We start from the raw sequence: 24,059 nt of genomic DNA, 5'->3' as shown, positions 1-24,059 counted from the left end.
GCTGACAGGCCAGGGGAGATAAATAGTATAGTATAAATAACTACTGCAACTGAACATTTGTATTCAGTCATGATGGGATTCTTTTGGCAAAGTGTAAGCCTTCTGGGCATGGCTGTTGCCATTGCAGTAAGCGCAGGTAAGGTGTTAACAGCAGTCTTTAATCTAATGAGTTTAAGTGTTTAGGCTAGTGACAATTGATGTTTGTGATCTTGATGACAAAGCATACCTAACCTTTACTTACACTGAAGTACTTTTGTCTTTTCCACATTAAGGCTTTACTAAATTGATTGCCCTCACATCCTTCCCACCCTTTAGCAGATGTCAAAGTAGACTGTGGCCATGATTCAGTCTCCGTGACATGGAAGGAGGCCAGGTCCCAGATTGACCCCTCTCTTCTCCGGCTGGGTGACTGTCCTCCTATGACCGTCTCTGATGGACAGGCTGAATTCCATGCAGAGTTCAGTGACTGTGGATTCTGGAGAATGGTAGGAGCTTGTGAAGGTTGCAGTCTCTGAGGGCTGGTTTGATGCAGGATAGTTTGTGAGCAATAAGGTTGTTTGACTTGACATCTGTATGACTCTGACTTGTCTCCCTCTAAAGGTGACTGGGGACCAGCTGACTTACATTAGTGTGTTGAACTACAAGGCTGCTCCTATGAAAGCTCAGAAGGCATTTTCTCACGCAGTGGTTTGTGCCTATGAAAGGTAAACAAGTGGGAGTTGTCAATACAGATTTGTCACTGTTTGTGGAAATTGTACTTTCAATTGTGAAATGCCCTTACTACTTGAGCTGTGGTGACCTGCTTCTAGCATTTTAATGTTTGCCATTACAACCTATATTCTCCTTGTGATGTATGCAGGCCTCTGGACTGGCTCCCTCCCATGTTCAAACCAGTGCTGTTTCATACATATGGCCAAGGGCATCTGGTGTTCCACATGGGACTCATGAATGGTAGGTTTTGGCCACCTGTAAACTTAAAGTAGACTGACATGATTTAACTTCCGTCTCTTCTCTAGAGGACTTCTCGGGTCCAGCTCGGTCCAGTGCCTTCCTCCTGGGTTCTCTAATCCCGATCTGGGCTGCAGTAGAGCAGAAGGACCATCAGCCCTTGCTGCTGCTCCTGGAGGAGTGTGTGGCAGCCTCAACACCAGAGCTGCACCCGGAGAGCCACGTCTATCCTATCATCACCAACAACGGGTATGTTGTCCTGGGTAATGATTAACAATGGGGCTATTTGGACCTTTTTATTTCAAGTAGGAGTGGGTTCATGCCATTCATCTTAGTCTTTACTGACATTTCCTTCAGGTGTCTCATGGACAGCAAGACCACAAACTCAAAGTTCCAGCCCAGACAAGAAACCTCTGAAATTCATCTATCCCTTCAAGCCTTTAAATTTCCCCAGGGAGAAGAAGTGGGTGTCTTATCGCTACCTAATTTATCTTTTTGCATGGCTTAATGCAGCCTGTGAATGAGTTCTAATCTCAAATCTCTCAATCCCACAGATTTATATCTACTGCAAACTTGTGGCCTGGGACCCCACTGATCTAGACAGTAGCAAGAAGGCCTGCCACTATGTGAAGGATCATGGGTAAGCAATGGAGGCATACATGGGCCTGTCTGGGCTGTAGCCATGAAATGGGATGTTTTGATTGGCTTCTCCAGTAGGGGTGCTGTATGTCTGACTGGTGTTACTGTAACTTGTCTCTCAGCTGGGATCTGCTTGATGACTCCTCCCATAGTAGCCTGTGTAAGTGCTGTGACTCCAGCTGCAAGCCCAGGAGGAGAAGGCGTGTGGCATCAGGTATTCATGTCAATTTTCTACAAGGAAAAGCAAGTGACATTATGGCCTTGACTTGGATGCCTCTACCCTTGGCTCTAATTTTCTATTTATTCTCTCAGGGATGCGTGGGCTGACCCAAAAGGCTGTTCTTGGACCGCTTACGATCATTGGCTAATCACAGGACCTGAATGATTAACCTGGGAAGTGTCATTCTCTCAAACTGCATTTCAAAATGTCTTGGATGCATTACACTACATGGGCATGCTAACTGCTTGTGTTTCAGCTGCCAGCAGTGTCCTTATGAGGGCTACAACCCATGCATAAGACTCTGGAAAGGCTGCTCTTCATTTGATTTGCAATAAATGTTTGTTAACTTAATATGGTGTACTTGAATCTTTTGGTCTGATTCAGTCTCTTAAAAATGGTAATTGGATATTTTGCAATACAAAAAAGTATTCACAATCTGGTTTCACACAAGCATGCCTGACTCATGCAAGGTGGCAGGGAGGATACAAAAAGGTTGATTCAGTGATGGTTTGAGCTCTTTATTTAGTAGTGGTAAGAGCTTGGGCACATTGCAATCGAAGTCATGCTTCCAAGGACATCTAGGCATACAAGGAGACGAGTTTAGTTTGCTGATGCACCACATTGCCTACATCTGGTAGAAGCATGGCTCCATCCAATGAGTAACCTTCATGTTCTTGATTTAGTCATTCTCATGGCCTTTTTTTTCATGTCAAGTCAATGAGGGTGTCTGACCAAAGCTAGTGAATCTGAAGTAAGAGTCTCAGTTAAGGGCATGCCTAGTACTGAGAGAAACAGCGGCTGAGATTTCAGAGTGTCGGGAGCTCCCTCCTTAACAGCCGCCAGGCTGTTCAAGACCCAGTATAGGTGTCTTTGTGGGACCCATGGTCGGAGTGAACTTCGGCGATGTGCTACCCCAAGACAGGACTCCCCAATGGTCAGAACAGATCTCAGCCTCTGGTCTCAGCACGTTCGGGATCTACAGGTTTTAACGCTCCTCAGTCTCCCAGTCTGGCCTTTATTGATGTTGCCTTGTACATTATGACCTGGTGGTCGGTTGTGGAAAGGCCGTATTGGCAACAAGTAACACCATGAAGGAGACACAGTGACATCATAAAGGAGACACAGTGACGCTATGAAGGAGACACAGTGACACCGTAAAGGAGACACAGTGACAGTATGAAGGAGACACAGTGACATCATAAAGGAGACACAGTGACACTATGAAGGAGACACAGTGACATCATAAAGGAGACACAGTGACACTATGAAGGAGACACAGTGACATCATAAAGGAGACACAGTGACACCATGAAGGAGACAGTGACATCATGAAGGAGACACAGTAACATCATGAAGGAGACACAGTGACATCATAAAGGAGACACAGTGACATCATGAAGGACACACAGTAACATCATGAAGGAGACACAATGACACCATGAAATAGACACAGAGGCTATGAATCATTTGAAAAAGTAAAAGTTCTTACAACAGCGTTACATTGTGATGATACCAGTTTCCAGAATACGGATACAAAAAGTGTTTTGCTCTTTTCCATTTCCTCTGCACTGAAAGACATGAATAAAAGTCAAAGTATAACTTCACACCCTCGGTCTCGTGAAAAACCGCCATTAGTTATATTTCATAAAGCTACTGTAAGCCTACATAACACAAAGCCCGAATAGACGACGCGCGCACGGTCTGCTGAACGCATAGACCGACATTTATCGTTTGGTCAGGTACATTTGGCTATATAACGTTTTATTTTTTACTCTATTTTACTCTATACGGCCCCGAAGTGTTTTCCAAGTACAGCAATACTAGCTACGCATTCAAGCTTTAAATTATTATTATGTTTAGTTCAGGTTGTACCTAGGCAGCCAACTAGCTAACTAGCTAGTTACCGTTACTTTAGCGTAGCTAGGCCTGTGTACGATGATGTCCACACACTACGTGAAAGCTCTGCATTAAATTAGACTTTTGAAAGATATAAGTGTTTACTGAATCAACTTGACATCAAACATGACAATACAATATTACCTTTATAGTAAGGTGTTGTCACTGTCAGACTGTAGCTAGCAAGCCTACCGGTTTAATCATACTCTTCAGACATACTCTTCAGACATACTCATACTCTTCAGACACACTCTTCAGACATACTCATACTCTTCAGACATACTCTTCAGACATACTCATACTCTTCAGTTACCTGTGCAATATCCCCAATTCGCAGGGTTAGCGAGGCATTGGAATGGACTGGTTCCACTGTAACAGCTGTTTCCGAAGACGGGGGCAGAACTTTGCTGTCTCCAGCTGTGGTCATATCTTCTGTGAAAGCTGCATCAATCCTAGTATGACAGTCCTATTTTCCGTTAAACTTACCCTCATAAAGGTTTTACACTGTAAGTAATGTATTGGCATAAATCATGTGATAGTCCTTCGGTGCTTGACAAAAATAGTGCTTTATAAATGTATTAACGTCTGGAATTAACGTGTATTAGCGTCTGGAATGTAATGTATTTTCCCCTCAGAACTGTGTAATGTGTGTGGAGCCAGCTGCAGTTACCTGCCTATTTCAGACCAGGTTGGTTTGCCTTTACTCGTCACTGGTGGATGTCTGAATTCCACAAGAAATCCTCAGACATGTTCCTGGATTGTAAATGAACTATCCCCACCACTTCATACATCCCTCTGTCTCCTTTCCTCAATTCAACCCTGGCCCCTCAACTCGCCAATGTTTTGGCAGATGAAATCTCAGGAACAGGTGTTCTTCAAGGACCCAGTCAAGCTCATCCAGTCACGTCTGGAGCACATATCACAGGTTCAACTCACCGTATCAGCCAAAACCACTATTGCCCAATAAACAAAGTTTAATAATGTACTCACTGACTAGTACACCTGTCCTATCTGTGATGATGTAATCTTTGCCTGTCAGATTGCTCTGTTTCAGCGAAGGCAGAAGGAGAGGGTCACAAGCTACTTCAAGCACAAATCCGTGGAGCTGGAGAGTAGACTGAAAGAGGTCACAGAGCAGTGTTACAGGTTAGGTAACAACACTTGACTATTACTTCACATTTTACATTTACATTTATGGCATTTAAGCAGACGCCTTTATCCAAAGCAACTTACAACAATACATTTGTTTAAGTAAGTGAATCATCTATCCAACAGTCATCATAAGACAAAGTAATCAATGCTCACACCAGGGGCCATCAGCAGTCATAATGCCAGTTCAGCATTCCTCTGTTTTGTATTTTGTTGGATTTAACTACAGTCACTCATTTCCTATTCTATTCCCACATGCCCTCTCTGCAGGCAAGTTTCAGAGCTGAAAAGAGAGAATGCAGAGTTGAAGAAGCCTCTTTCTCAGAGGAGGGTAAGATACTGGCTGTGTTCCAAAATGCGTTCTTGCACTCTATCTCGAGTGTACACCAAGTACGGTATACGCCCGAGAGAGTGCAAGAATGCATTTTGGAACACAGCCACTGTATGTAGTTTACTTCCTTCAGTGGGTCATAGCACCAAAAGGCTTCTGAATGGTTTTTCTTCTGAATTTATTTAAAAGCACTGTTGGTGTCATGATGGGCATGGCACACACAGTACAACTGATGAATAATAATAATAATAAACACATTTTTTACTCCTCTCATCACAGGCATCACCAGGACAATTTCACACAAATGGGTACCTACAATTATGAATTAATTAGTAATAAGTAAATTAATTAATAAAAAGTTTCAATAATATATCACACAATTAAACATAATCTGGCTGTCCTTTTAAGCACACATTCTCATTAAATTAACTGGTGGGTTAAAAATGTATGACAGAACTCTCCTCTGCTTCCTCAGCAGTGCCCAAAGAATGTCACTACCAATTGCTGTCACTTCCCCAGGTAATGATGAATGTTGATAATCGGAGGCATTTCCGAGATGTTTTACTTGACAGAACTAGGCAATGTAATGAGTTCCCAAGGGGCCCTTTCATTGGAAATCCACAAGTAGTGGGATGTGCATGGGAAATATTCTGTCTCTCATTCCCACAGTTACCCCACGCTCGCAAAGTGGAAGGAGGTAGGAGCTTTTATCATTCACATTGCTTTCCTTTAGGGGTGCATAGACACATGATACAGTAGTACACAGAGTGACATACACAAGTCTCTTACACAATGCCATGTTCATTGTGGCAGTGAATATTTACACCAGGATATTTCTGCTCAATAACCTGTATGTGCATCAGCCACCCTGGCTCAGCTGGGTCAGTGGAGAGGGTCAGAGACAGACACCGTGGACTTACCCTCACTGTGAGTATTCATATCTGCATCCAATTACGTCCTTCTTTAGTGGCATATAAACATTAGCTATTTCTCATGGTGGGAATAACATTTCTTTCCTACAGAAGTGTATTTGCTGATGTTCTCTCTCCATCCCACCTGCCTACTCTCAGACTCCGCCTGGTTCTGCCACTTCAATCTCCACCCTTAGCTCACTGCAGGAACGTGGATTCAGTGAGTACAGGCATCAGATGACCTCCAGGATAACTGTGCTAGCCTTTTCTATGATCAAGTGAAATTATAGTTTCTGATCTTCTCTACGGACATTGCCAGTAATTGAGTACCAATTCTCATGCTATATGGACAAGACTTTTGTAAAATGCGGGACTCAAATTGTCTTCGTCTCTTCAAAGGGACACCCAGCACAGTTGGCACCCCTACCCGGTAGGAAACCTGAATTTTAGTAGATTTACAGTACACGTTGTACGTGTCAATATTAGCCGTCGGTGCAGGCTATTCATGATGGCGACTGATAAAGCTCCTCTCTCTCCCGTTCTTAGGTCTGAGCATCTGACTCCTAACATTTTCCAGTTCCAGTTCCTGACTGGATCATCGCTGCAGTCACCCAGACCCTTAAGAAATGGCCAGTACTCAGGTAAGAATGTATCTTTTAATGCTCTCAGACAACAGGGTTGAAGTCAATTATATTTCAATTCCAGTATATGAATATCAAAATGCAAGTAATGAATATTCAATTTATTAACAACATTTCACATTTTCGAATAATTCCTGTCAAACATGGACTGGATTTTGAATGTAAATGATCCAACTGTTTTGGACACTTTCATGTATGTATGTCTTCTAAGATAAAATCAAACAATAGTAATAAGACATGTGTATTAGCATAGTTATTATTACCTCTCTCTACAGCCTCTCGGATGAACAACTGAACCACATCTCAAAAAGAGCAGGGAGAGGAAAAACCTCCCCTGAACCAGTATTCAAACGAACAAGAAAGCAAAGGGATTCACTCACACAATTGCAAAGTAGTTTTTTTTGTTTTTTTGTTTTTTACTTTGTTTCCAGTGACACAGTTGTGCAAATATGAAACTGAACACAATACAACATAACCTTGTGAAATTAGTGCAACATTTTCACTTTATAACACATGGGAACAAATGTTCAGTTTACAACAGCAACAGAAGGGATATGCAACTAAGACTAATGTAAGACACTATGATTTCTCCTTCGACTTTCTACACAACATACATGTTTTATCATATAGTAGGATAACAACACTGTAAAAATGTTTTTGATTAAATACATGTTCTGGTATACCTGGTTGAATTTGACACATTTCTGCTTTATTTTCTGAGACACCGGAAACGCTCAAAAACTATTTCTAGTTATTGCTTTGGATTATAGTGGACTAAGCCAATCCTTTATTACTTTGCCCCCTGTTCACTTCTCCCCTTCTCCTCTGAATTTGGCTAGATGGTTACACAATTATAGTTACTTCTGAGGCCATAATCAGCCTGCCCACTGAAACCCACTATTTTGGCAAAATACATTGCCCCACCAATCTAGGTCACGTATAGGGAGCTAAACTCTATGCACCCAATAAAAAAAGACTAATTTGGATTGGGCCAACGAGTGCAATTCAGGTAATCAAAATACAGGTTGACAACATGTATGACCTGCTTTGGGGCATTGAACGACTCTGCTCTGAACACTTTTTGTATTTTTATTATTTTTTTGTTTTTATTTTTTTTTACATCTGCAAGCTAGTGCAAACTGCACATAATTGCTCAGGTGTATAGGCACATAATCAGAAATATTGTAACAGGCAATCAGATATTACAAATAAGCTTCAAAGTTAAATTATGTGGGGTTGATAAAAGGCATAGCTGCCCATTATGCCTTTGTGAAACAGCATGGTTAGAAATTGGGAGCGCAAGGACAACTTTAATAAGGAATTCAAGCTCTTACAAAAGGAATGCGTTTAATGAACATAATTGCAGCTAAAATGTCATATCAGAGCTCCACAATTCAAGTGCGACATGTCTATTTAAAAGGATAAAGTGTAAATATCCAGTTTGCTTCGTGTGAAAGGAAATTGTAGGTTGAAAAGGAATGATTACACACAGTGATCAGTCAGAATCTTTATCCTAATAGTCATATATTATGCTATGTTTAGGTTTTCCCAGTGCAGTTTCACTTCTGCGAAACACAGAGCTACACTATAGTACCTAAGAAATCCAACCAATATATATTTCATCCAGTTATGATTTGCTGCTACAATACTGGACTAAAAATTCTATAACTATAATAAACAAACTAAACGAGGAAAATAGACTACGAAAAATTAACCAGTGTACTATACCATACAGTACTTCCATAGGCAGCACAAGCATGGTTTCAAGTCCAGACATATTAGAGAAAAAACGTAAGTCAACAGATCTGTGCTTGTACTGGGAAGACTGGGAGCATTTCAAAGTCACACCTGCTCACATTAAAGCAATGCAATCCCATTTCAAAAGTTGAAAAAAGAGAACATCCCACTAACTTCCGACCCTCTCCTCAAGTTCAGCATCCTTGTTTCAATCAGTAACATTGGGCTGTGGGTCAGTTGCCTTGCTCTCCTGAGATGCAAACCAGTCTCTCACCTGCTGGTAGCTCATTTTTGACTTTTTGCAAAGGGAGTCAAGATCCTTCTCGTGAAGTGTGCCTGTCAAACGATGGTACACCTCCAGAGGATTGGTGTCAGCAGAGTCTGCAGTGGACGTTGGTGCGGTTGTGCCATTTACTTGCGACTTTCTTTTGCGGCTACCACCACCCCGGGGGGTCCCACTGGAGCCGTTGCCGCTGGTTACTCCACTCCCATTTTGCTGCAGTGCAAGTTCTGCCAGGAACTGCTCACGCACACCCTGCACCCAGCGTAGCTGGCCGTTTTTAACAGCGTAGCGCGTATCCCCAAACCACTGGATGATGTCTGCGCGAGGCAGTCCTGTGAGCTCCACCAGCTGGGTGTATTCCTCACTCTTTGGCCACTGGCAGCGGAGGAAGTGCTCCTTCAATATATCCAGTTGTTCCTTGGTCTTCCGTGGTCGGCCAGCCGGCGTCAGAGCAGGAGACGCAGATGAGGGAGGACTTGTCAGAGACTGGGCTGTGAGTGAGGCTTTGGCAGAGCGAGCAGACTTCTGTGAGGTGCTTGTGGAAACACGTTTGTTGTTAGATGGGGCAGCAGTTGATGGTGGGGGAGTGACAGAGAGAGAGGGGGAGGAGGAAGGGGAGGGGATGGCAACTGCTGATGGTGGAATCATTGGCTCCTTGCTGCCCCTGATCAATTGTAGGGGCTTTTCTTCACTTTCAACCTCCTCATCTTCTTCTTTAGAAGTGACATTGTGTACAGAAGTTTCCTCAACTACCTCGTCCTCCACCTCCACTTCCACTCCCGCTGCTTCTTCTCCAAACGCGCCTACGCTGTTTGACAGGAAGTTCTGGAAGAAATGGGACTCTTTTACCCCATTGCTGCGTTCTCCTTTTCCTTGAGGCCCTACCTGCTCTTCGGTGCCATTTTGTTCGTTCCGTGGCCCATGGGCAACTAGAGGAATAGGCTCTTCATTCTTTTCTCCTGCTAGGGTATGATGAGGGTAGACCTGGGATGTTCCGAGCACTCCGCGCCCATTTCTAAGCTGATAGCGGCTGTCACTGAACCACTTGCGGATGTCATTGCGGCTCAGGCCCGTCTCCTCTTGCAAACGCCGAAGTTCTGCTTCGGCAGGCCAGTTCTCCTGCAGGAAGCTGCTGCGAAGGACTGCAAGCTGACCTTTGGACTTCTTATAGCGTCCATGACGCTGCTGTGGAGAGCCAAGGGCAGAAGACTCAGAGAGGTCCAGGGAAGTATCTGCTGCAGTAGTTGCTGATATGTCCACAGGGGGCCGGTAGTAATATGAATCCTGAGGGGGTGGGAGAGAGGAACTGAAATGTTGGACAGTGGATTTAGCCGGTTTGCAGGGTTCTGGTGTCTCATATTTGGATCGCTTCCGGGGCGGGTGCAGGGAAGAGGGAAGGGCACCTTTGATGTAATCACTATCCTCCACCTCTATGGGTAACTCATCACACCCATTCCTTTTGTTCCTCATCTTTATCTGCTCCTTAGCATCTGCATAGTCACCAGTGAGCTCCGGTCCTGCCAGCTTGCGGCGTGTCTCCTCAATTTCCTCTGAGGCCCAGCTGATGCCATATTTAATTCTCTGCACCATGAACCAGACCTTGACTTTGTCCAGAGGCAGGGCACAGAGCCGTGCCAAAGCATTCACCTCACGGGTTGTTGGGTACGGGAACACATTGAAGGCCTGGACCAGCTCTGGGATGGTGTCAAGTTCACATGTCTGATCAGACTGTGTCCACACAAGCTTCAGACCCTCTGATACTAATGGCAGGCACACAACTGAGTTGTGGTTGGTGCTGAAACTAACAGCACTACCTCTGCCTTCGCTTCCATCACTATCTGCTGCACTGTGATCAGAGGATGGTCGTGTTTTTCCGTAGGTGCTCGGTTGGTGGGAACCCTTGGACAACCGCTGGACAGCATGCTTTCCCTCGAAAGACTCCTTCATGTCCACCTCCAGTCCTGTTCTTCTGACGGTTTTTCCTGTTGCCATCAGTGATGTCACCGCCCTTCTCTTCAATCTAGATCAGATGAAAATAATATTAAAAACATTGTTAGGGAAAATGTAAAGGCAGTACATCAGTTTAGACAGACTTTATCACACTCACAAAAACTATGACAAATCATTTAAGAGAAGCTACGAGATATTGGGACTGTTTCTGTATTTTTTTAAACCTCTCTTTATGGGTCCAGATGGTCAATGTACAGTTCGTACAAATATAATCTATGAATTGAGTCACTTCAATTGAGTTTTACCTTATTAAGCCACAGAATCCCTAGTTTATCAGTGCCAACTTTTGAAGCACTGTTTCACTTTCATGGAATCCACACGCATTTCCACCATATACAAATTATCCCGTGGCATCAGTTTAAGGCAACGTTTGGTGTTGGAAAAACAAACAAACAGTGGATTTAGCCAATTATATGTTGGATAAAGGTTTCTGAGTGAGGTCTTTCTATTCCCAAAGTCAAAGATCTGACAGCTGTTTCCCCTCCCCCTCCACTTCGCACTCCCAACTCAAAACCCGCCGTGAAACTGGTCGTATACCCTCTGACCAGATTGTGCGCCCCTCCCCCCTGGAACCAAAGTGTGGTGACTGACTTTTGTTTTGAGAGGGTGGGGGAGTGGTGTTGGGGCCTTGGGGAAAGGAGGAGGGAGGGAGGAGGAGGGGGGGGGGGGGGGGGGGGGGGGGGGCTGTGAGAAATCCATCACACACTCTTCTCTTACCCTTTCCAGCACTGGCTTTGTTCCTTCAGCCTTCTCTCACTTCAAGTCCTCGGTCCTCGTTCCTCAAATGACCCCCTGAAGGAGGCAATGATTTACTTCAGAAACACCTATGCAGAGGGAAAGAGTGTGAGCATCTGACATTTTCAAGTGTCTGTTATGCAAATAATGCAACAATACAATTCAATACTCTCTAGCCCGCATTTGAATAACAGGCTTAAAACTACAATGACAGCTTCTGAAATGTACTGCTCACCTACTCTACACAAAAGGTCAGAGGTGGGGTGAATGTATGAGGGAGCTCTACCCGTATCCGTTTCAAAGCCAACTGAAGTTCAGCAAATGACAGACAGAAAAGCGGTATGATATGCAACAGGTGTAGCTTACGTGAGTAACATTTCCCTAACCATACATTTCGCAATCCATACTCAAACACTGTTCTTTTTAATTTCCGACCCTGGAGGGCCACAGCGTGGGCATTTTCCCTGCATAACACCTGATTCAACTAACTAATCATCCAGACTAATTGACTGAACTCATTACTATATCAGGTGTGATAATAGCTGGGGCAGAGGCCTCACATTCTACTGCAGCAATCCAGAGTCAGGAGAACTGTGGTAAAGAATACTGCCCCAAAGTCAAACCATTGATGCAGCTCTTCAAATCCTACTCAACCAATTAAACAATTACAGCTGGTGTTGATGGCACGCAAATGGAGGACCTGCTACTATAAGAGGAGCCATTTAGTCTTTCATTTGAGAACTAATTGGATAATTCATAATGAATCACTGTTCACATTAGTAAGACAGTTGACACATAAGACACCCAATCGAAACGAAACTGACGGCCGAGTAACTTATTTAATAGACTACTAGGCCATCCGTAAGGCAACGCAATTTACCAGCGTGTTTGATTTACAATCAGACCTACTCCTTCAGGACTCTTTGACGAACAAACTAGTACCTAATTACTGTATGCGAGTGTCTTATTAATTAGGGCTTCCGAAGTTATTCGTCATATCAAACGAAATATGGGCCAAACGCTAGTAAATTTGGCCAACCACACACAAACAGACTTAACGGGCTTTAAACAGCTCTCGGACATTCTTTCAAATCAAATATCATGGCAGCATACAATGGATATCGGTTCACAAGTTCGTGCACACTGTCCCTGACAATACCACCCCCCCCCCCTCCAATGTCTTGCTCCTTTGTGGCGTATTACTAAAATGGTCAGACTGCACAGGCGCACTCTCTCGGACACGCTTCAGTAAGACATATAAACAAACTTACCCGAATTTATTTCCGCCCTTCTTCTCTGGATTGGATTAGGGAAAATAAAAATAACCGACCTGTCACTTTTATCCACTCTCCTGAGCACTGAAGTTGTGGGAACAACAACACGGGGAGACAATAACGTCTGTCTGACCCTTGTCGCTTTATCTCGCCATCGAACGGATTATCGTGTCGTGTACAATGTTGCGAAACAACTCTAGAACTTTGTTGATATGATATGTCTGAAGAGTTCCGTCGCAAATGGCTACTTCAATTAAACGTTTCAAAATCAATAAACAAATTCCTTGGCTGAACTTGTACTCTGACTGTACCCTCTTCTCTCGGCCCGTTGTTGCTTTTGTTCTGAAAATCCCAAAGTGTTTCCCCTGTCCGGCCAGATCGAGGCTAGGCGGAGGACCAGGAAGGAAACTCTTCTGACTGACGGGTAGAGAGGGTGTGCCATCCAATGCAAAGCAGGGCAAGGATTGGAGGAAGGAGGCGCTTGAGAAAGATCAACGATGGTGCTTATGGAAACAGTGCTCGCCATTTTTGGAAGGTTTTAGTGAGAGCGCTTACAAAGTGAGTGCATTGCATAATAATGCATTGACGAGAGGGAGGTCTTCTCAGTAAATAACTGTACACACAACAATAACTTGTGTCACATAGAGAGATCACACATCTTGAATTATTCCTGTGCTATATTTAATTTAAAAAAAAAAGAAAAAAAAATAGTTTTTGAGTTATAGGAAGAATATCATCTAATGTCAGAATATAATCTAATGGTTTTTTTAATAACCAGGCCAGATCCTACACCTATCCCCATCGGAGTCCATGAGACCATTTCTACTACACTATAATGTATACAGTAATGACCCGTCCACTAGTTTGCCCATTATATACTTCAGAACATCTTTAAAACGTGGTGCAATAAATGTTAATCTTCACCATAGGAGGTGTCAGTCATTGGACTACAGTCAGCATTTCTAAAGCAAATTCATCCTCAAAAGAAACAAAACCCTGCTACACACAAATTGATTCTGTAGAAATATTTATTTGAATAATATCAGTATTACAAATATGTTCATTGGATCATTGGGTTTTGATTAGTGTTTTTTTACACAGCTGAATATGTCATCTGGCATTATGTTAAGAAATCTTCAAACAACGCTTTGCTTAGAAAAAACACTAAATTTCATACACCTGAAATAGAATTACATAGAAAAAAGCTTATGATCAGAGGCAAATAACATGTACATAGAATTAGAACTGTACTTCTGTCAGTATGATTACAATACATTGCTGCAACTGCAGCAGTAATTGGGAAGTGCTCAGAATCGGCCACTGGCGAGGTTAAGAACAAACCGGGGAACCCTCAAGAATGAGGGCACGAAAGGGGACAGCCAGGAAACATACGGGACCTGGGTCAGGAGGAACTTGACGGAGGTGTAGTCCGTCACACTGCGGCCTAAAAGTAACAGGTGAGAAAGACAGTCATTTGTTATGTAGGTATGAAGAGTACGACATGGAAAGAAAATCTATTCTAGATTTCCCACTGTGACTTTATTTGGAGAGTCAAATACCTGTTTATGATGAGAACTTATAATAGAATAAATACTGCGAATAACTTGGTACTATACTGTTTATATTGACTCTGCCTACTCTCCTAAAATTAGTGATGTATTGATCATTTACCATCCACATCTTCTAGTGTGTAGCGCCTAGCCAGGTCACAGGTCATCAACACTTTTCCCGACAGTGACATCAGATTCTTATCTTTAGATCAGAAACAGAAACCACACACATATTCAACATTGGAACAACCACATTTAAATCTGTGAAAAGTTAGCGTGATAGCCAAGATATAACACAACATCTTGAAAAGGGCAAGAAAATGATGTACAACCTGTGTGACTTTAAACACAGTTGGGCTTTCATACCTTTTGCCAGCTCAACAATGCACCTCCCACTCAGCTCTGTAGTTTCTCCATTGGCAAATACTTCTCTGAACTGAGAGAAAAAGAGTCTCATTACAACAAACACATTATATTGAAAGAGAAAATAAGTAGTCAAATTGTTTCTATTAAGTATAATTTATGAAACAATACATAGTATATAATCCGCCAAATGGGTTGTATGGTGAAAACATCGCATCACTCTCTCTAACGTGCAATGGATACAGATATAGCAATAGCAATTCATCCATCTACCTTAGGACGAACACCTGGTTGAGCATCTTTCTCAATGGTCAGCTGAGACATCAGTTCTGTCTGAACCGCTCCTGGCCACAGGCTGACAGAGGCCACTCCTCTGCTTCTCAGCTCAACTGCTGTGTCTGCAGCTAGCCTGTCACACTGGAGAAGATAGGGAAAGAGAGACTTTGAGCAAAGACAAAAGGAACAGTAGCAGGGGGATGAGAAGATCGGGTGGAGGGGGTGATACAGTATGTATTAGTTCTACTGATCACACTAAAATAGGAACTGATATTCACTTAAACTGAGCAGATAGATGTACAATATCACACAACTGGGGACCCTAAAGACAGAGGGACTCACCGCAGCCTTACCAACACCATATGGCACATTGAAGAGGTACTTCAACCCTCCCATAGAGGATATAACCACTATCAAGCCCCGGCCCTGTGCCACCATCATCCGTGAAGCATACACAGAGCAGAAATAGTGCCCCCTGCAGGAAATATAAGTTGTCAAACCATACTGGAAAGTCACATAAGTCAAAGCACTGAGTATCAGGTGGAATTGACGATTATTATTGATTAATTGTATCCATTACGTCCATATAGGTAATCTAAAATTTAGTGGAAGGAAGGTCAGCCAATCAAGACCCGGAAACTGGGTTGTTAGAATAGGGTGCAGAGCAGAGGAAGACATGACTAAGAAAGATGACTCAGTACCTGAGGCCAGTGTTGTTAATGGAATCCCAAATAGATGGGTCTGTTTCCCAGAACTTTTTTCCCATGTTTTCAAAAATGGCCTGAAATTACAAAACATTTTTAATGTCACATGAGTCATATGATACAGTTTAAATAATAATGACTGAGAAACCCCATGAAACTGTGGCAAATGTTACAACAGTACGCAATGATTTACAATTGAATGGACACTTAGTAAAACTTTCTGTATATACCGATATTTATACAAACAACTAGTCGGCTATAGTTTTCACAGCCCCTGGCAAAGCTGCCAATTACCTGATGCACTAATCCATAGTGATGCCATGTTTTTACAGATGAAGTTAATGCAATAATGCAACAAGTCCTGTTTACCATGCAATGATTCCACTAACCTGTACACCAGCATACGCATTGTTCACAAGGATGTCCAGTCTGCCATTCTGCTCGCGTTGGATTTGATCAAAAAGTTCTTTAATATCTTCCTCCTTTGAAGAGTCACAGATAACTGGCACACAGTTTCCACCCCTCTCTTTTACCTGTCATTGAGAAGGGAGAAAGAAAGAGATTTGGGTACTGTAGTTGTTCCCTACCATTCACCAATCAAAATAGTGGTCTTCTCATAGTCTTAACCCCAAATGAGCATAATTTAAAGACAATATGTAACCCTAAACCTTCCAGTTATCCCAGGAACCTTAGTTCAACTTTACTCTGAACTATGTACAATTGTCTTTGTGTGGTGATTGTGCTCACCTGTGCTGCAGTCTCCTTCAGAGTCCTCTCCTGACGCCCTGTGATGTAGACAGTGGCTCCTGCCTCTGACAGTTGCAGGGCGATGCCCCTGCCAATGCCCCGGGAGGCCCCTGTTACCACGCACACCCAGCCTGAGAGCGCCATCTCCTGTTGGGACAGAGAGGGACGGAAACGTTAATGTTGTTGACTACCTGCAGAGAGGATAACCCTCTCCCAATAAAGCATAAAACTGTATTTTTTTCAATTCGGGAAAATTTAGCCGCATGCCTTTAATTCGCAGTACTGAAACTGCAGTCAGAATCGATGTATGTACTAGACTTTCATGCAAACAATTTGCAACACACATTCTTGAGTGCTCTTGAAGAGGATGAGATAGCTTTGAGATGAGACACCTTTTAACAAGGCTGCGTGTGTGACGACATAACTAATCGTTAAATATACTGATACCCAGTATATAATGTAGTTAGAACGCAATGATTTGGTAACAGTCCCTACACAATATTTTGATATCTACTGGGTCCGACCATTTGTTCAGCTTGTACTGAGAGAAAAAGACACACACAAAACGGTACATAATATCAGTATCAGTCGATGGTTTGCAGTGTTACTTCAAGTTAAAGTCGAGAGCAAAGTGCAAATAGATAACTCGGTCACTGTGAAAGCAGCAGGTCCCATATTTCAGATCAAAAACTTCACGAAAAGAATACAGTTGTCTGTATTTCAACCCCTGAATACTTCATACCTCTTTGCACATTTGATAAATACTCCGGCACCGTTACTTACGTTGAATTAGCCTGTCAAAGCTTGTCTTGGCGTTCTCTGTTGCTTGGAGACTGCCCTTTCAGCTACCTCCTCTAGTCGAATTATGGTATGGATCGTACAGGGTCTTTCTTGCCCACGGAATGGACATCGAGCCGTAACCGCACCTTAACTACCGTAAATCTTCCTAAGGGGAGTCTTTTTTCCGAAGACTTTTACTATTGCTGTGTCACTCCTGTACAGGTCCAGATAAGATCAAAAATCTATGTAGGAAAACTGTTACGGTTCCCCCTCCTAACCAACCCTCTGGCACCACCTCGAGGCCGTGGCGGTCATCACTGGAGCGTCTTCCCAGTCGACAGCGCACCTGGACCCGATCTCCTATCAACACACCTGCAACACATCCCCAATCAGCACCCTACATCAACCCTGCCTGATCTTCACTCCAGTGCCAGATCGTACTGTGTCCCACAGTAATCCTTAGAGTATTCCTTTACGCTTCTAGCCCCAGATTACCGCTCTCTCGAGTATCCTGTGTTTGTTTGTGTTGCCACCGCGTTCCCTTGTGTCCACATCCAGATACCCCGTCCTCCCTGGTGTTTCCCCTCGTCGACCCTTCCACGGACCTAGCCCCCTCCCCGACTACTGGACCTCCCGGCTTCCCGACCATCTGCTCGTCTGACTACCCGCCTGCCTGCCGAACCCCCTGCTCGTCCGACTGCCTGCCGAACCCTGGACCGACCCACGACTACTCTGTTGGATTATCCTTCTCTCCCCTACCCCTTTTCCCCCTGTATTATTAAATACGCCTTCGAGCTAAACCCCCACCATCTCTGAGCGCAGTCATTTGGTTCCGCTGACGTTCTAGTGTAACAAACTCTTTTGCAGTTGATACAAAGTTCAAAATAATCATGACTCAGCTGTTTATTATATTCACGTTTTATTTGAAAGTTTTCCACCTTGCATTTTGATCACTTTTTGTACACATTATGTTATGAAGGCAAAGCACTGTAAAAATTCCCATAAAATTCCCAATATCGCAGCTATCGATTGAAATATATTGTTTTGTATTAATAAAAGAGGGAGTGAGAAGCCTGTGGGCCAAAATATTTACCCTTGGTGGTGCTGTGCTAGTTAAAATAATCTGCCAATGTTTGTTTTGAAAATATAAAGGCCACATGGCAGTGGTTCACCAGTGCATATTTCCCAAAAAGTGAGCAGCATATAGTCAGGAATTAGTGTTTTTTACACAGCTGAATGTCTCAGCTGGCATTCAGTCAAACAATGTTCAAACAATGCTTCGTTTAGAAAAGAATCCTTCATTTCATCCACTTAAAATATCATTACATAGGGAAAAAGATTATAATCATGGGCCTATACAGTATGGACATATAATTAAGATGAACTGTATTTCTATGAATAAGATTACAATACATTTCTGCAACTGCAGCAGTAAATAGGAAGTGCTCAGAAACGGCCACTGGTGAGGTTAAGAACAAACCGGGGAACCCTCAAGAATGAGGGCACGAAAGGGGACAGCCAGGAAACATACGGGACCTGGGTCAGGAGGAACTTGACGGAGGTGTAGTCCGTCACACTGCGGCCTGAAAGTAACAGGTGAGAAAGACAGTCATTTGTTATGTAGGTATGAAGAGTACGACATGGAAAGAAAATCTATTCTAGATTTCCCGCTGTGACTTTGTTTGGAGAGTCAAATACCTGTTTATGATGAGAACTTATAATAGAATAAATACTGCGAATAACTTGGTACTATACTGTTTATATAAAATTAGTGATGTATTGATCATTTACCATCCACATCTTTTAGTGTGTAGCGCCTAGCCAGGTCACAGGTCATCAACACTTTTCCCGACAGTGACATCAGATTCTTATCTTTAGATCAGAAACAGAAACCACACACATATTCAACATTGGAACAACCACATTTAAATCTGTGAAAAGTTAGCGTGATAGCCAAGATATAACACAACATCTTGAAAAGGGCAAGAAAATGATGTACAACCTGTGTGACTTTAAACACAGTTGGGCTTTCATACCTTTTGCCAGCTCAACAATGCACCTCCCACTCAGCTCTGTAGTTTCTCCATTGGCAAATACTTCTCTGAACTGAGAGAAAAAGAGTCTCATTGCAACAAACAGATTATATTGAAAGAGAAAATAAGTAGTCAAATTGTTTCTATTAAGTATAATTTATGAAACAATACATACAGTCATGAGAAAAAGTTAGGACACCCCCCAAAATATTAAGTTATTCTCTTAAAAATATGGACATATCAATATGTTATCTTCTTTCTAACAATGTCTATAGATAAAGGGGATGTAATTGAACAAAAAACTATGAAAATGTAACTTTGTAATCATTTATTTAACGAAAAATTAACAATAATGCCAATTCCTACTGAGGAAAAAGGAAAAAGTATGCCCTAATAGCTAGTATTGCCCCCCTTGGCTGAAATAACCTCAATTAGACGTTTCTTATAACTGTCTACAGGTCTCTGACATCAATTGGGAGAAAGTTTTTCCCACTCCTCCTTGCAGAATTCTTTCAGCTGTGTGATGTTCGAGGGGTGTCTTGCATGCACAGCCAGTTTCAAATCAATCCACAGCATCTCAATAAGATTAAGATCCGGGCTTTGACTTGACCATTCCAGAACTCTCAATTTATTTTTCTTGAGCCATTCCTTGGTAGATTTACTGAAATGTTTTGGGTCATTGTCATGTTGCATGGTCCACATCTGCTTCAGCTTCAACTTTCGAACAGATGGTCTCACATTTTCCTCAAGCACCCTCTGATACAATACAAAATTCATAGTGGATTCTATGATGGTGAGCTGACCAGGCCCTGCTGCAGAAAAGCAGCCCCAAACCATGACATTTCCACCCCCATGCTTCACAGTTGGTATGAGGTTCTTGTTCTCAAATGCTGTCTTGGTTTTGCGCCAAACATGTCTACTCTTACTGTGCCCAAATAGTTCAACTTTGGATTCATCTGTCCAAAGCACATTGTTCCAGAAGTTCTGGTCTTTCTCTAGGTGTTCTCTGGCAAACTTTAGTCTTGCCCTGATGTTTTTTTTTGACAGCAGGGGTTTCCTCCTTGCACACCTCCCATGTAATGCAAACTTGTTCAGTCTCTTTCTTATGGTGGATGCATGTACTTTGACATCAATTGTGGCAAGAGATACCTGTAGGTCTCGTGATGACATTCTGGGATTGTTGGAGACTTCTTTAAGCATCTTTCGGTCAGCTCTTATGCTGAACTTGCTTGGGCGGCCTGACCTGGCCATGTTGGTGGTGGTTTTAAATGTTCTCCACTTGTAAATTATTTTCCGGACAGTGGAATGGCCAATTTCGAATAGTTTGGAGATCTTTTTATATCCCTTCCCAGACTCATATGCATCTACAATTTTTCTTCTGAAGGCCTCAGAGAGCTCTTTTGATCTCGCCATGGTGATGCAACTCACTTCAACAATCAAGAGCAAACCAAACTAAATATCTGAGGCTTAAATAGGACAGGCTCCTCCAAAATCCTCTGTAACGATGTTCTAATCATTTGCACCTGATGTGGTGCTCTTTATTATAATTTTAGGCATTTTAAGTGGAACTAAATGTGGGGGTGTCCTAACTTTTTCCTCACAAGAAGATTGCATTTCTATTAATTACATTTTACCAATCATTTTTTAAATAATTTGTTTCAGTTGTATTTGTTTAGTTATATTACCTCAATTTTTCAATATTGTTCAAATGAATATCAAATGTCCATATGTTTGAATATGTTGAAGAAGACAAAGGTTTTCATAGGGTGTCCTAATTTTTTCTCATGACTGTAGTATATAATCCGCCAAATGGGTTGTATGGTGAAAACATTGCATCACTCTCTCTAACGTGCAATGGATACAGATATAGCAATAGCAATTCATCCATCCACCTTAGGACGAACACCTGGTTGAGCATCTTTCTCAATGGTCAGCTGAGACATCAGTTCTGTCTGAACCGCTCCTGGCCACAGGCTGACAGAGGCCACTCCTCTGCTTCTCAACTCAACTGCTGTGTCTGCAGCTAGCCTGTCACACTGGAGAAGATAGGGAAAGAGAGACTTTGAGCAAAGACAAAAGGAACAGTAGCAGGGGGATGAGAAGATCGGGTGGAGGGGGTGATACAGTATGTATTAGTTCTACTGATCACACTAAAATAGGAACTGATATTCACTTAAACTGAGCAGATAGATGTACAATATCACACAACTGGGGACCCTAAAGACAGAGGGACTCACCGCAGCCTTACCAACACCATATGGCACATTGAAGAGGTACTTCAACCCTCCCATAGAGGATATAACCACTATCAAGCCCCGGCCCTGTGCCACCATCATCCGTGAAGCATACACAGAGCAGAAATAGTGCCCCCTGCAGGAAATATAAGTTGTCAAACCATACTGGAAAGTCACATAAGTCAAAGCACTGAGTATCAGGTGGAATTGACGATTATTGTTGATTAATTGTATCCATTACGTCCATATAGGTAATCATAGATTTAGTGGAAGGAAGGTCAGCCAATCAGGACCCAGAAACTGGGTTGTTAGAATAGGGTGCAGAGCAGAGGAAGACATGACTAAGAAAGATGACTCAGTACCTGAGGCCAGTGTTGTTTATGGAATCCCAAATAGATGGGTCTGTTTCCCAGAACTTTTTTCCCATGTTTTCAAAAATGGCCTGAAATTACAAAACATTTTTAATGTCACATGAGTCATATGATACAGTTTAAATAATAATGACTGAGAAACCCCATGAAACTGTGGCAAATGTTACAACAGTACGCAATGATTTACAATTGAATGGACACTTAGTAAAACTTTCTGTATATACCGATATTTATACAAACAACTAGTCGGCTATAGTTTTCACAGCCCCTGGCAAAGCTGCCAATTACCTGATGCACTAATCCATAGTGATGCCATGTTTTTACAGATGAAGTTAATGCAATAATGCAACAAGTCCTGTTTACCATGCAATGATTCCACTGACCTGTACACCAGCATATGCATTGTTCACAAGGATGTCCAGTCTGCCATTCTGCTCGCGTTGGATTTGATCAAAAAGTTCTTTAATATCTTCCTCCTTTGAAGAGTCACAGATAACCGGCACACAGTTTCCACCCCTCTCTTTTACCTGTCATTGAGAAGGGAGAAAGAAAGAGATTTGGGTACTGTAGTTGTTCCCTACCATTCACCAATCAAAATAGTGGTCTTCTCATAGTCTTAACCCCAAATGAGCATAATTTAAAGACAATATGTAACCCTAATCCTTCCAGTTATCCCAGGAACCTTAGTTCAACTTTACTCTGAACTATGTACAATTGTCTTTGTGTGGTGATTGTGCTCACCTGTGCTGCAGTCTCCTTCAGAGTCCTCTCCTGACGCCCTGTGATGTAGACAGTGGCTCCTGCCTCTGACAGTTGCAGGGCGATGCCCCTGCCAATGCCCCGGGAGGCCCCTGTTACCACGCACACCCAGCCTGAGAGCGCCATCTCCTGTTGGGACAGAGAGGGACGGAAACGTTAATGTTGTTGACTACCTGCAGAGAGGATAACCCTCTCCCAATAAAGCATAAAACTGTATTTTTTTCAATTCGGGAAAATTTAGCCGCATGCCTTTAATTCGCAGTACTGAAACTGCAGTCAGAATCGATGTATGTACTAGACTTTCATGCAAACAATTTCAAACACAAATTCTTGAGTGCTCTTGAAGAGGATGAGATAGCTTTGAGATGAGACACCTTTTAACAAGGCTGCGTGTGTGACGACATAACTAATCGTTAAATATACTGATACCCAGTATATAATGTAGTTAGAACGCAATGATTTGGTAACAGTCCCTACACAATATTTTGATATCTACTGGGTCCGACCATTTGTTCAGCTTGTACTGAGAGAAAAAGACACACACAAAACGGTACATAATATCAGTATCAGTCGATGGTTTGCAGTGTTACTTCAAGTTAAAGTCGAGAGCAAAGTGCAAATAGATAACTCGGTCACTGTGAAAGCAGCAGGTCCCATATTTCAGATCAAAAACTTCACGAAAAGAATACAGTTGTCTGTATTTCAACCCCTGAATACTTCATACCTCTTTGCACATTTGATAAATACTCCGGCACCGTTACTTACGTTGAATTAGCCTGTCAAAGCTTGTCTTGGCGTTCTCTGTTGCTTGGAGACTGCCCTTTCAGCTACCTCCTCTAGTCGAATTATGGTATGGATCGTACAGGGTCTTTGTTGCCCACGGAATGGACATCGAGCCGTAACCGCCCCTTAACTACCGTAAATCTTCCTAAGAGGAGTCTTTTTTCCGAAGACTTTTACTATTGCTGTGTCACTCCTGTACAGGTCCAGATAAGATCAAAAATCTATGTAGGAAAACTGTTACGGTTCCCCCTCCATGTCCTGTACACCAGGAGGTGTAGGACCAGAGCCTACAGGATTATGAAGGACCCTCACCACCCGAAACATGGACTGTTCCAGCCGCTGCGGTCAGGAAAACGCCTCCGCTGTCATGCAGCAAGAACAGAGAGGCTAAGGCTGAGTTTCTTCCCCCACGCCATCAGGATCATCAACGATGACCCCACCAGTGCCCCCCTCAAGTCACTCACACATGCACTGTCATCTTAACACATATGCACACACATAATCATCCATCTGCTATTTATATTGCTTACTTATATGCTTACTGCTTATACTGTTCATATTGTTTATACTGTCCATACTGTATATTTTTTAGTACTTCTATTTTTATTTTATTGTATTTTAAAACTTATTGTATTGTTGCACTACTCTGTGGCACTGTCACTTTTGCATTTCACTGTATACTTGT

The 24,059-nt window shown here is 42.6% G+C and overlaps 5 protein-coding genes across 5 annotated transcripts; 2 read left to right on the top strand and 3 right to left on the bottom strand.

The window, feature by feature from the left end:
- Positions 1-108: 108 nt before the first annotated feature.
- LOC310819179 (zona pellucida sperm-binding protein 3-like) lies at positions 109-1,592 on the top strand (the record flags this gene model as incomplete). The annotated part of the gene is made up of 7 exons (XM_083690423.1): positions 109-136; positions 316-485; positions 601-704; positions 860-951; positions 1,017-1,197; positions 1,306-1,411; positions 1,503-1,592. 7 exons carry the CDS (start codon positions 109-111, stop codon positions 1,590-1,592), a joined length of 771 nt encoding a protein of 256 aa, XP_083546549.1.
- A 2,466-nt stretch (positions 1,593-4,058) lies between these two features.
- Positions 4,059-7,030, top strand: LOC310819178 (E3 ubiquitin-protein ligase RNF212B-like; the record flags this gene model as incomplete). The annotated part of the gene is made up of 10 exons (XM_083690422.1): positions 4,059-4,158; positions 4,339-4,391; positions 4,554-4,628; positions 4,743-4,849; positions 5,123-5,183; positions 5,463-5,491; positions 5,659-5,702; positions 6,494-6,524; positions 6,641-6,735; positions 7,011-7,030. 10 exons carry the CDS (start codon positions 4,059-4,061, stop codon positions 7,028-7,030), a joined length of 615 nt encoding a protein of 204 aa, XP_083546548.1.
- Positions 7,031-8,025: 995 nt separating this feature from the next.
- On the bottom strand, positions 8,026-13,115 carry homeza (homeobox and leucine zipper encoding a). The gene is made up of 3 exons (XM_083689970.1): positions 12,772-13,115; positions 11,483-11,589; positions 8,026-10,775 (listed from the first exon to the last, which is right to left on the bottom strand). The coding sequence occupies exon 3, from the start codon at positions 10,745-10,747 to the stop codon at positions 8,681-8,683; it is 2,067 nt and encodes a 688-aa protein (XP_083546096.1). The 5' UTR covers positions 10,748-10,775; positions 11,483-11,589; positions 12,772-13,115; the 3' UTR covers positions 8,026-8,680.
- A 740-nt stretch (positions 13,116-13,855) lies between these two features.
- LOC310818899 (dehydrogenase/reductase SDR family member 1-like) lies at positions 13,856-17,264 on the bottom strand. The gene is made up of 9 exons (XM_083689996.1): positions 17,198-17,264; positions 16,415-16,561; positions 16,057-16,200; positions 15,665-15,744; positions 15,306-15,438; positions 14,961-15,104; positions 14,691-14,760; positions 14,446-14,526; positions 13,856-14,218 (listed from the first exon to the last, which is right to left on the bottom strand). The coding sequence occupies exons 2-9, from the start codon at positions 16,556-16,558 to the stop codon at positions 14,082-14,084; spliced, it is 933 nt and encodes a 310-aa protein (XP_083546122.1). The 5' UTR covers positions 16,559-16,561; positions 17,198-17,264; the 3' UTR covers positions 13,856-14,081.
- A 914-nt stretch (positions 17,265-18,178) lies between these two features.
- On the bottom strand, positions 18,179-23,429 carry LOC310818905 (dehydrogenase/reductase SDR family member 1-like). Its single transcript, XM_083690004.1, has 9 exons — positions 23,357-23,429; positions 22,574-22,720; positions 22,216-22,359; positions 21,824-21,903; positions 21,465-21,597; positions 21,120-21,263; positions 19,231-19,300; positions 18,986-19,066; positions 18,179-18,777 (listed from the first exon to the last, which is right to left on the bottom strand). Exons 2-9 carry the CDS (start codon positions 22,715-22,717, stop codon positions 18,641-18,643), a joined length of 933 nt encoding a protein of 310 aa, XP_083546130.1. The 5' UTR covers positions 22,718-22,720; positions 23,357-23,429; the 3' UTR covers positions 18,179-18,640.
- Positions 23,430-24,059: the final 630 nt, after the last annotated feature.

Source organism: Argentina silus, assembly GCF_951799395.1.
Source record: "Argentina silus genome assembly, chromosome: 18".
Taxonomy (NCBI): domain Eukaryota; kingdom Metazoa; phylum Chordata; class Actinopteri; order Argentiniformes; family Argentinidae; genus Argentina; species Argentina silus.
Note: the sequence above shows the minus strand (reverse complement) of the source record. Positions and strands in the feature narration are given on the sequence as shown.